Below are 12,800 nucleotides of genomic sequence, written 5' to 3'. Positions count from 1 at the left end.
TGACTCGAGTCCACATCTCAGAGGTGGGACAAAGTCATTGTTATGCAAGTCCAAGTCGAGTCGCAAGTCATCAAATTCATGACTCGAGTCCACATCTCAGAGGTGGGACAAAGTCATTGTTATGCAAGTCCAAGTCGAGTCGCAAGTCATCAAATTCATGACTCGAGTCTGACTCGAGTCCAAGTCACATGACTCGAGTCCACATCTCAGAGGTGGGACAAAGTCATTGTTATGCAAGTCCAAGTCGAGTCGCAAGTCATCAAATTCATGACTCGAGTCCACATCTCAGAGGTGGGACAAAGTCATTGTTATGCAAGTCCAAGTCGAGTCGCAAGTCATCAAATTCATGACTCGAGTCTGACTCGAGTCCAAGTCACATGACTCGAGTCCACATCTCAGAGGTGGGACAAAGTCATTGTTATGCAAGTCCAAGTCGAGTCGCAAGTCATCAAATTCATGACTCGAGTCCACATCTCAGAGGTGGGACAAAGTCATTGTTATGCAAGTCCAAGTCGAGTCGCAAGTCATCAAATTCATGACTCGAGTCTGACTCGAGTCCAAGTCACATGACTCGAGTCCACATCTCAGAGGTGGGACAAAGTCATTGTTATGCAAGTCCAAGTCGAGTCGCAAGTCATCAAATTCATGACTCGAGTCCACATCTCAGAGGTGGGACAAAGTCATTGTTATGCAAGTCCAAGTCGAGTCGCAAGTCATCAAATTCATGACTCGAGTCTGACTCGAGTCCAAGTCACATGACTCGAGTCCACATCTCAGAGGTGGGACAAAGTCATTGTTATGCAAGTCCAAGTCGAGTCGCAAGTCATCAAATTCATGACTCGAGTCCACATCTCAGAGGTGGGACAAAGTCATTGTTATGCAAGTCCAAGTCGAGTCGCAAGTCATCAAATTCATGACTCGAGTCTGACTCGAGTCCAAGTCACATGACTCGAGTCCACATCTCAGAGGTGGGACAAAGTCATTGTTATGCAAGTCCAAGTCGAGTCGCAAGTCATCAAATTCATGACTCGAGTCCACATCTCAGAGGTGGGACAAAGTCATTGTTATGCAAGTCCAAGTCGAGTCGCAAGTCATCAAATTCATGACTCGAGTCTGACTCGAGTCCAAGTCACATGACTCGAGTCCACATCTCAGAGGTGGGACAAAGTCATTGTTATGCAAGTCCAAGTCGAGTCGCAAGTCATCAAATTCATGACTCGAGTCCACATCTCAGAGGTGGGACAAAGTCATTGTTATGCAAGTCCAAGTCGAGTCGCAAGTCATCAAATTCATGACTCGAGTCTGACTCGAGTCCAAGTCACATGACTCGAGTCCACATCTCAGAGGTGGGACAAAGTCATTGTTTTGCAAGTCCAAGTCGAGTCGCAAGTCATCAAATTCATGACTCGAGTCCACATCTCAGAGGTGGGACAAAGTCATTGTTATGCAAGTCCAAGTCGAGTCGCAAGTCATCAAATTCATGACTCGAGTCTGACTCGAGTCCAAGTCACATGACTCGAGTCCACATCTCAGAGGTGGGACAAAGTCATTGTTATGCAAGTCCAAGTCGAGTCGCAAGTCATCAAATTCATGACTCGAGTCCACATCTCAGAGGTGGGACAAAGTCATTGTTATGCAAGTCCAAGTCGAGTCGCAAGTCATCAAATTCATGACTCGAGTCTGACTCGAGTCCAAGTCACATGACTCGAGTCCACATCTCAGAGGTGGGACAAAGTCATTGTTATGCAAGTCCAAGTCGAGTCGCAAGTCATCAAATTCATGACTCGAGTCCACATCTCAGAGGTGGGACAAAGTCATTGTTATGCAAGTCCAAGTCGAGTCGCAAGTCATCAAATTCATGACTCGAGTCTGACTCGAGTCCAAGTCACATGACTCGAGTCCACATCTCAGAGGTGGGACAAAGTCATTGTTATGCAAGTCCAAGTCGAGTCGCAAGTCATCAAATTCATGACTCGAGTCTGACTCGAGTCCAAGTCACATGACTCGAGTCCACATCTCAGAGGTGGGACAAAGTCATTGTTATGCAAGTCCAAGTCGAGTCGCAAGTCATCAAATTCATGACTCGAGTCTGACTCGAGTCCAAGTCACATGACTCGAGTCCACACCTCTGCCATGTGGCGTGACTAAAAAAGTTGCTTCGCTTGATTTCAGTGTTAAATATTATATGCAGTACATTATACACTACGTACAACTTCAACAATGAAACTACTGCACGTAGATACATCACCCCATGCAGAGTCTGCGAGATTGGAGTGTTAAGTAGGGTACAGTAAATAAGTCACTTTTTTTTAGTAGGTTATTTATTTTGTCTATTCGTACGTTTATTTATGCCAATTTCAAAGGGTAAACAAATGTAAAACACGATAAAAACATAACACCTAAAAACAAAGCGGTCGGATAATCGATGATCTGTAATAAAATCGATGGTCTCCTGTATTAATTATAAAAAACAATGACGCAGTTGCTGGGCACAAGCCCAAGGGCCCAATACACCAGGCGGGCAGCAACAAACAGCATCATGTTGCGCCACACAGACCGCCGGGGCCAGTGCCGCGAGGCAGCACCTATCACGTTTTGAGTTTATTTCGTCGAACCAGCGTAAGAACTCGGGAGACCAGGATCGAGTGACCTGGGGCATGGGTCTGCCAGTAGGAGGCGACAATGATTGCTGCTCTGTCTGCTCTCCATTGAGTCACTGATGATGCTGCTGATGACTCTGAAGACAAAGACGCTGTTGCTTATGCCGATGGGAAAGACACTGATGATGCTGATGATGCTGATGATGCTGAAGACAGAGACGCTGTTCTCCTTCTTGGTTCTTTCGGTAAAGTCACGTAGAAGGGAAATAATAAAATAATACAAATAAAACATCATAAATAATTCTCACGACGTTATCATCAGACGCTGTTGCTGATGATGACGCTGACGATAATGACACTGAAGACGGACGCTGTTGCTGATGATGATGATGCTGACGATGATGGCACTACAGAAAGAGACGCTGTTGCTGATGATGATGACGATGCTGACCATGATGATGCTGATAATGATGCTGATGAGACACCATGACCAGTCACGCACTGCTGATGATGATGACGCTGACGATGATGACACTGAAGACAAAAGCGCTGTTGCTGATGACGATGACAATGAAGACAGGACCGCTGTCGCTGATGACGATGACGACGACGATGAGACAGCATGACCAGTCACGCACTGCTGATGATGATGACGCTGACGATGATGACACTGAAGACAGAGACGCTGTTGCTGATGATGATGCTGATGACGATGACAATGAAGACAGGACCGCTGTCGCTGCTGTTGACGACGACGACGACGACGATTTATCGTCGAGGACGCGAGGCGCTCCCACCTTGCGACGAGAGGCCGACCTCCTTGCCCGTTTGGCCGATGCGACTCTTCCTGCGGAACAGGAGCCCGAACTTGAGGCCTCGCTTCTTCTGCGCCTTGCGCAGAGTGTCCGAGCCGCCCGCACCCCCCTCCATGCAAGCGCTGCGGGGGGGGGGGGGGGGTCAGGGGTGGGTGGGGGGGCGGGGGTGGGGTCGGGGGGGTAGGGTGGGGAGGCGGGGGTGGGGTCAGGGGTGGGGGGGTGGGGGCGGGGGTGGGGGGGGGCGGGGGTGGGGTCGGGGGGGTCAGGGGTGGCGTGGGGAGGCGGGGTCGGTGGGGTAGGGGATGGGGTGGGGGTCGAGGGTGGGGTCAGGGGTGGGGTCAGGGGTGGGGTCAGGGGTGGAGTGGGGGGGCGGGGGCGGGGTCGGGAGTAGGGGCGGGGTCAGGTTTAGCAGGGAGAAGGGGGCAACCACAGTAGGGTGTTAGTGTGTAAAGTAGAACAACCTCCTGACGACGGTAATTACAGTAATTGGTTCCACGAAACAGGTCGTTAAGTGATTTGCTTGTTATAGGTTAAAGACTTCATTCATTCCGATGGCATCGAAAGTTACCCTATTTTCACCCAAAAAAATTACTTAAAAATATTTAAACAAAGGATATTCATACATAAAGACTAACAACATGATAAACACATAATATTAAAATAAACACGGTTAATCAATGCATTAATTAACATTTACTGCCAGTCGTTAACAGGGAAATGGTCGGTAAGCGAACACATTGGGCTCTACGGAGGCCAATGGTTAAGCGATTAGTCGTTAACATGGGTGGTCATTAAGAGAGGTTCTACTCTACACTACTATACACTACACTATACACTACTATACACTACTATACACTACTATACACTACTATACACTACACTATACACTACTATACACTACTATACACTACATTATACACTACTATACACTACACTATACACTACTATACACTACACTATACACTACACTATACACTACACTAATATCCACTACACAATACACTACACTACTATACACTACTATACACTACACTATACACTACTATACACTGCACTATACACTACTATACACTACACTACTATACACTACACTATACACTACTATACACTACACTACTATACACTACACTATACACTACTATACACTGCACTACCATACACTACACTATACACTACGCATTGGGCTCGATGGAGGCCCGTCGTTAAGTAATTATTCGTTAAGAGGAGTTCTACTGTATATTAGTAAAGGGAATGATCTTTGATAAATACACAGGGAGAGGTTGGCGGAGCGCTTTGCACGCGTACGGCAAACTCGCGCCACCTCTCGCCCGCACACATTTGGACGGGGGCACCCCCAGTGGCAGTTGTCCCCGTGCGGCGCCAGGTAACTTGACACCCTAAGAGTGTGCACCAGCCTGCCAGCAGGGCAGCCGTGACGGCCACCGCCGCCGGGACCCCCCGACGCGTGGTTCGATCTCCCGGCGGGGCAGCTGAGACTCGTGGCGTCTTAAGCGTCGCAGCGGTTCGTGCCGTTCGTGCCGTCCGCCCGACTGGCCCTCGTACCTGCGCATGTCCTCCGTGCTCACCGCCTTGATGCCGTGCGCCAGCTTGTGGAACTTCCCGCGTGGCGACGGCGGCGGGGACGTCTCGCACTTGATGGTGGCCTTGTCCTCCCGCTCCTCCTCGCCGCCCATCGTCTGCGCGAGCCCGATACGCGCGCAGGCAAGGATAGCCGTGAGGAACGCTGGGGGAGGCGCGCGGCCGGCGAGAGCGCGCAGCGAACGCAGCCCGGGCGTACAAGCGTGTATTTGCATTTGATATACATCCTTGCCTGTTCGCACGTTCGTGCGTTGCTCGAAGAGAGTTACACAACGACGGAAAAGTGCGCAAGAGAAGCACTGGGAAGTGCGCGCGATGAGATTTACGCCGAGAAACAGGAAGAGGAACGCACGGTTTGCAGAAGAAATGCAAGTTGGAGACATCACGGTGACTGCTCATGAATGTCAGCGGGCTCAAGGCAGGACATGTCGCCAGGAGGGAAGATGATGGCCGGTGGTCGAGACCAACGATGGAGTGGCAGCCAAACGGGGGACCGCGCGCGAGAGGGGACGCCAAAGGCAGAGATGGAGCGACGAGATCGGCCCGTGCACGGCTGGACACGATCGGTGGCCCGCTCAAGGAACGTCCGGGACGACGGGCGACCGACGCGCGCCGGGGTTCGCAAGACGCGCGACGCGTGTCACGGCGCGGCGGGAGCGCCGCGCTGGGTGTGAGAGCCGTGTCCGGGGCACTGATACGCACCCTCCGGCGGTATTTCCTCAGGTCGCTCGGCTGTGGAGACACGGAGACAGCGCCGCCGATCACTCGATGAGTTTGGTACCGGAAGCCGAATCAACAAACAAGAACGGCAGGCTCACGGTACAAGCACAATACTGTCCCTAAACCCAACCCTAACCCCAATACTGTCCCTAACCCCAATATTGTACCTAACCCCAACCCTAACCCCAATACTGTCCCTAACCACAATACTGTCCCTAACCCCAACCCTAATCACAATACTGTACCTAACCCCAATACTGTACCTAACCCCAATACTGTCCCTAACCCCAACCCTAACCCCAACCCTAACCACAATACTGTACCTAACCCCAACCCTAACCACAATACTGTCCCGAACCCAACCATAATCCCAATACTGCCGCTAACCCCAACCCTAACCAAACTCTAACCTTCATTCTATCTCTAAGTCTACCCCTAAACCCAAACACCACCTCACCTCCACCTCACCTGCACCCCTCTCCCTCACCTCCACCTCAGCCTCCCCACCGCCCCCCACCCGCCCCCCCCCCCGCCCCCCGGCGCCAGCTCACCAACGTCATGACCCCCCCCATGCGGTCGAGGTCTCTTGCGGGACGCCGCGGCGGCGCCGTCTTGGGCGTGGAGCGGCCGCTCACGGGGGGCGAGGGGCTGGGGGGCAGCGACGAGGAGGAGGAGGCGGTGGCGGTGGTGCCGCCGCCGCCGCCGCCGCCACCCAGCGAGCCGGGGATGGAGGAGGCAGAGCGCAGGCGCGAGAACGCCAGCGACTCCAGGCTCGCCGAGCTCACGCGAGACTCCAGCTCCTCCGTGCGCAGCTCCGTCGACTCCTTCTCCTCCTGGATGAGCCTGCGGTGGGGGGCGGGGAAGGGGTGGGTCGGGATGGGGGGGGGCAAGACGACGATGACGACGACGACGACGTGGTGGTGAGTGGTGTTCGGGTTTAGGGGCAGACCTCTGTTGTGAATAGCACAGGTCGCGAAAGCCTCCTCCTATGTATTCAACTCAAAAAGACGCTCTTGTAAGACGGCGCCGGCCTCCGCCGTGGCCCAACGCGGCCCGGCGGCTGCAGCCTGCGACTCGCCTGATCTCGTGGTTGATGGCGTCGAGCTGCTCCTGCAGCATCAGCGCCAGCGTCTGGGCGTCCGAGCCTCCGGCCCCCGCGCCGCCACCGCCGCCACCTGCGCCGGGAGACAGCAGCAGCGAGTCGGAGTGGCAGAGGTCGCGGGGTCGGCCGTCCCGCCCCGGCTCTCCGTTGTCCTGATCGCTGAGGCTCCCGTCGGGGTCCAGCGAGCGAGTGGAGCCGCTCAGGAGCGATGGGGTTCCTCCTCCACCTCCTCCCATCATTCCATCGCCTCTTCCTCCTCCCATCCCGCCGATTCCACCGCCCAGGTCCCAGCCCTGCTCGGTGAGCACCTGGGGGGGGGGACCATGGAGGGGAAGCACCGAGTGAGGACCGGGATGTGGGGTGTTGGGAAGGTCCTCCCGATTGGGATCCTCGGCCAATGTCGTTGTGAGTGTTTCCTTCTCTGGAGTGTGGAAAGTCAGCGGTTGTTCCAGTGCGTGGGCGTGCGAGGGATTTAGTGAGTGAGTAAACGGGCTTGGGTGGGCGACTGAGTGAGTGAGTGGGCAGGCGAGCGAGCGAGCGATTGAGTGAACGAGTCGATGAGTGAGTGAGTCGGGGAGTAAGTCCACAGGTGAGCTTGTGAGTGAGCGAGTGGGCGGATGAGCACGCGCAAAAGTAGATGAGATGGGTGAGTTCGTGGCCGAGTGAGCGAGCGAGCGAGCGAGCGAGCCGGCGGGCGAGCGGACGGGTAGTGACCTTGCTGGGATCGTCCCGGAAGGGTGGGAGTCGTCCCTTCTTGGCGCGGCGCATCGTAGCGTAATGATCGACGGGGTCGAGGGTGAGCGACCCGCGCGAGAAGCGAGACGCGTCCACCGCGCTGCTCCGGTGGGACCTGGCACACCCAACAAAGACAAAGATCCCCCGTGTAGGCCTCACAGACTAGCGGGACAAGTGCTGTTGGCGAGCACCCGTGAAGGCCGGCACGGCGCCCGGCCGCCTTTGTCTCCCCAGTGCCGATGTGCACGTACTGTACCAGCTGCTCATTTAAGGCTGAGTCGACCGTGATGAGGCCCAGGACCAGTTCAGATATCGTCACTGGTGTTGGCCGTTGGCCGTAAGCGAACTCGGGTCGCCGTGTTCGTAGCGCAGTGCGTTAACCATCCGGTCATCAATCCCCACGCATAAACGCACACACACACACACACACGAACATGCATAACCAGTCAACAACAACAGCCACCATTCACTACTAAGCGGTGGTGACATCACACCAGCACTTGTGCAGGCTAGGTGCACGTTGAGGTAGTGAAGTATCGAAGGCCGCTGGCTGGACGTCACAGGACAGACCCAGATGCCATGGGTTGATTGACTGAGATGACTGACAGATGCACCACCTGTGCCCCCTACTGCGCCAACTTGCTGCGTTTTATCCACCCGGCGCTCCACTTGTTGCTGTGAGCGTCACTCCTGCGCGACTGCCTCCAACTGCCCAGCAGCGTCCTTCACGAGCCTCCTCCACAAAGGCCGATCTTGAGACCGCTGGTACCAGCCATCGGCAAGTCCACTCAGCTCCACATCCTCCTGTACCACATCACTCCATCTCTTCTCTAGCCCGTGCCGCGCCCGTTTAGCCCCCTCTATCCAGCCAAACAGAAGCTGGTTGGGCATGCGGTGGCTCGGTAAGGGGTGGCTGGGTATGGGGTGGCTGGGCACGCGAGGCCACGACACACACGCAGTAGCGAGCACCTGGGCATCAAGGTCTCCGTGAACCCCGAGGGTTTGTGCCGCCACTGCTCCACCTCCGAGCGCAGAATCTCCATCTCCTCCATCAGACGCTCCTACACACGCACGGACACAAAAGCATTGAGAGGTGGAATCAATCAACAGCACGTGGAAGACATCTGAAGCAAGTGGAATCATTCAGAAGCACGTGGGAGAATTACGAAGGAAGTGAAAGCATTCCGAAGCATGGGGATGCATTCATAGGCAAGTGAAAGCATTCAGAAGCATGTGGAGGCACTGACAAGTGAAAGAAACTCGAGGAATGTTGAATCATTCAGAAGCATGCTGAATCAATGACAAAGTGGAATCAATCGGAAGCACGTGACATCATTCAGAAGTACGTGACATCATTCAGAATCACGTGACATCATTCAGAAGCATGTGACATCATTCAGAAGCACGTGGGATCATTCAGAAGCACGTGACATCATTCAGAAGCACGTGACATCATTCAGAAGTACGTGGCATTATTCAGAATCACGTGACATCATTCAGAAGCATGTGACATCATTCAGAAGCACGTGGAATCATTCAGAAGCATGTGGGATCATTCATAAGCACTGACATCATTCAAAAGTACGTGACATCATTCATAAGCACGTGGGATAATTTAAAAGCACGTGACATCATTCAGAAGCACGTGACATCATTCAGAAGCACGCGGGATCATTCATCTCCTCCTGCCTTGTCCTGCTGCATCTCCTCGAGGTGTTTTCGCACATTGTCCAGCTCCTGCGTCAGCGCGTTCTGTACAGACAGAGGCGGAGACCCTTGAGACTCGGTGAGCATTCCCAGGGTAAACAAGCGCAACGACGACGACAACAACAACAACGACGACGACGACAACAACGACGACGACAACAACAACGACAACGACGACGACAACAACGACGACGACAGTAAACCACGCCGCAGGCCAGCGATGGCCGCACCTTCTCCTCCAGGGCCGTCATCCTCTCCTTGAGGTGCAGCTGCAGGCGCTCGTTGGACTCGGACAGGAGCTTGTCCACGGTGTCCGACAGGCGCTTGTTGTGCTCCTCGTTCATCTTCTCCCGCTGGCGAGCCTGCGCACGCCGCCGTTCCACTTGGTGAGCGAGCGGCAACCGCTGAGCGAACGAGCGGCGACTTCTTAACGAGCTGCAAACGCTTGACGAGCGGCAACCGCGTACATCATCGGAGCGCGAAAGGGTTTGAGGCCCCATTGAAACACAAGCAGGAGGGAATGTTACACTCAACGCGGAGTCTGATCAGGAAGCGAACGCAAGGGACACGGTGAGCGGCACACCGCAGGCGAGAGAGACGTCCCTTCGGCGGAAGGGCTAAAAAAAAGGGCGCCCCGCGAGTTTGGCGACACGAGAGCGGGGGGAGGGGCGAGGCAGGGAGGGGAGCGGAGGGGCGATCCGAGGGAGCGACGGGGATTCGGAGCTCGACCGCCGCGTGGGCTCCGCTCGTCTGCGACTCGGGATGCACGTGGGGAGCGACGCACCCGCTGGAGCTCCTGGTTCTTCTCCTCCAGCTGCCCCTCCAGCTGCCGCATCCTCTCCTCGATGTTCCCGTGTCTCTCCTCCGCCTGCGGCGGCGGCGGAAAGAGCGACAGGGTCAGGGTTCGGGGCGGGGTGGCGGGGGGGGGGAATGCCAACAAACTGAATACAAAAAAGCAGTTGTGAAGAAATGAGTTTGTCAATCGAGATGACGATTTAAAAGCGGCGCAGCTCCCGGTGCCTTCCAAATATCGGAAGGGGAAGAGCGCGTTACCAGACGGCCGCAGAAGCGCGTCGGGAAAGCGAGCGACGATGCGGCGACTGACGTCTTTGTTCGGCGGCGAGCCACTCGCAGGAGGTAGAAACTGCCAAATTACTCACTTTGGGATCACGCACGGCGGTAACAGTGCCCCCACCCCCCCTCCGCCTGCCCCCAACTGCAAAAAAACGTAGGCTTTTGCGACCAATATTATTCATAATAAAGGTATTCAAATTGTAAATGTTGTGGATTTACTCTCCAACGCACCGGTGGGCTGATTGGCGCGTTGTTTACGTAACAAAGCTCACTGGCTGTGCCGGGTGGTGGAGGGTTACGACACATTTATACTTACGCGATTTATTCCGCAAACCTTTATTACGCAACAAAAACTACCGCTGGCTGCGTCTGCGAAAGACGGGGCAGTGCCCTTCCTCCCCCACCCGCCCCCCATTCGTGAGAGCCTCGTGCTACGAGAACGACAACGCGGAGACCAAACGTCCTCGGTCGTTACGGTGAAGGAGCAATGCTGCCGGACGTGTGGGCAGCGTCTGGCACGACGAGATGTCGTTCCTCCTGTGATCGTGATTTGCTTCTCCTCCGATCGTTTTATCGGCGCTGTCTACGGAGTCCTCCCGCAAGCGGAGACATTTGGGCAAATTAAATCTGGATTAAAAGCAACCTTTTGTGGCGCGCTGCGACATTTCTGTCTTATTGTTGGTGCGCGCGCGTGTTTGCGTGTGCGGGAGCGGTGGAGCCGCGGTTAGCAGCGCCCCGCTACGAGACCCGTTCGCCAGAATTCTACATTCCCGCTCACGGCCAACGTCGACACCGGCGACGGATATCTGAACCGCTCCTGGGCCTCCCCTAGGTCGGCTCAGCCTCAAATTCGTAGACGTCGCCACCGCCCCCCACGCCCCCCCCCCCCCCCCCCGCATGTGCCGTGCCGACTTTCGTACGCGCCGCTCGCTGACCAGCCCTCGGCGGGCCGCGCGGCCCACACGGGGACCCTTTGGCTTTGTGCGCATGGCAAACGCACCTTGGTGAGGGCCGCGACGCGCTGAGCCAACTCCGCCTCGACTTCAGGGAGCGTCTCGGCCTTGCGCAGCGTCTGCTGCAGCCTCTGCTCCGCCGTCTCCAGCCGCTCCTGCAGCTGCCGCCCGCGCTCCTCGCTCTGCATGGGGGGGGGGGGGGAGAGGGCGACGCAAATCGTGACCCCAATGACCCCGCGCTCGCGTTCACCGTGACCCCAACGACCCCACGCTCGCGTTCACCGTGACCCCCAACAACTAGTGAGGGTCACACACGAGTGAGATCACCAGCAAGACGTCACCCGTGACGTCACTCACAATCTCACCCAGCGATGCGACAAGTGATCTCGCTCGTGACGTCGCGGTGGCCGGCGCGTGCGAAGCCCCCCCCACCTGTCTGTGCAGGGCCTCCTTGTTGGCGAGCTCCGTCTCCAGCTTGTCGTTGAGGTCGTGCAGTGACGTGGCCTCGCGCTGAGCGGCCAGGTAGCGCTTCTCCAGGGTCGTGATTCTCTCCTCCATGTCCTCCTTCTGTGCCATCACCTAACGGGGCAGGCGCACACACACACAGACGCACACACGGGCGCGCGCACAAACACGCACGGGCACAAAAACGCGCGCACGCACACCGCACGTACACGTACACGCACACAAGCGCACACACACACACGTAAGCGTGCAAGCATACGTACACGCGCGGACGCGCGCGCAAGCGAGCCGCCGGACGAGCTCGTCAACGACGCCGTGGTCTTGAAACGTAGACGCGAAGCACGACACTGCACCGCTGCATCGAAATTCGTTCCAACTATCCTTGATACAGGTTTTTTTTTTTGGGTTAGATGGCGTAAATCTCATTGTGTCGTTCAACCCGGGAGCAAATCCACAACATTTACAATCGTAAATGGAGAGCAAATCCACAACATTTACAATCGTAAACGTTGTGGATTTGCTCTCCAACACACCGGTGTGCTGTACTAGAAACGAATTTGCACATTCTGTTTACGTGAGAAACCTTGCTAATTGGCTGTGTTGGGTGGTGGCGGGTTTCACGACGCAACATTTATATATTTAACGCGATCTAACCCAAAAAAACCTCTATTATGGACGATATTGGTCGCTAAAAGCCTTCAACGTGTTAAATCGTCCTAACTCCTCGCGGAATCTCTCGCGCGCGTCAGCGTTGCCACCGCGTTCACAGCCTTTCATTCCGACGCGGAAAGCGCCATCCATCGGCGTTGGCCGGTGTCTGCAGAGGCCATCTCTCACCCGCGTGAAATCAACGCGTTCATAACCGCCATGTCCCGGAAGTTGTGTTCTTCTCATGCACTTGCTGGGAATAACCTCCCAGAAGATACCCTTTTTCCTCGGGACGGGCAAAGCAACGAGGCGTTCACCGGCGGCTTTCACCGGCGTCGTTGACCGGCGTTGCTAACCAGTGTATGCATGCTAATTGGATGTG

At 55.3% G+C, this 12,800-nt stretch overlaps 1 protein-coding gene across 2 annotated transcripts in view; it reads right to left on the bottom strand.

The window, feature by feature from the left end:
* LOC144942313 (liprin-alpha-2-like) overlaps nt 1-12,800 on the bottom strand; it is a 67,205-nt gene that overhangs the window by 13,898 nt on the left and 40,507 nt on the right. The window contains exons 11-22 of one of the 2 annotated variants that reach the window (XM_078869098.1): nt 11,738-11,884; nt 11,353-11,487; nt 10,063-10,146; nt 9,509-9,640; nt 9,261-9,323; nt 8,541-8,632; nt 7,551-7,686; nt 6,813-7,144; nt 6,286-6,577; nt 5,717-5,746; nt 4,979-5,112; nt 3,398-3,537 (exon numbers count right to left, since the gene is read on the bottom strand). In XM_078869098.1, coding sequence (XP_078725224.1) covers nt 3,398-3,537; nt 4,979-5,112; nt 5,717-5,746; nt 6,286-6,577; nt 6,813-7,144; nt 7,551-7,686; nt 8,541-8,632; nt 9,261-9,323; nt 9,509-9,640; nt 10,063-10,146; nt 11,353-11,487; nt 11,738-11,884 — 1,717 coding nt within the window. The remainder of the gene's footprint in view (nt 1-3,397; nt 3,538-4,978; nt 5,113-5,716; nt 5,747-6,285; nt 6,578-6,812; nt 7,145-7,550; nt 7,687-8,540; nt 8,633-9,260; nt 9,324-9,508; nt 9,641-10,062; nt 10,147-11,352; nt 11,488-11,737; nt 11,885-12,800) is intronic. The other variant, XM_078869099.1, reaches the window with a different exon arrangement.

This window comes from Lampetra fluviatilis, chromosome 27 (genome assembly GCF_964198595.1).
Source record: "Lampetra fluviatilis chromosome 27, kcLamFluv1.1, whole genome shotgun sequence".
Lineage (NCBI taxonomy): Eukaryota > Metazoa > Chordata > Hyperoartia > Petromyzontiformes > Petromyzontidae > Lampetra > Lampetra fluviatilis.
This window is presented reverse-complemented; position numbering and strand designations above follow the sequence as displayed.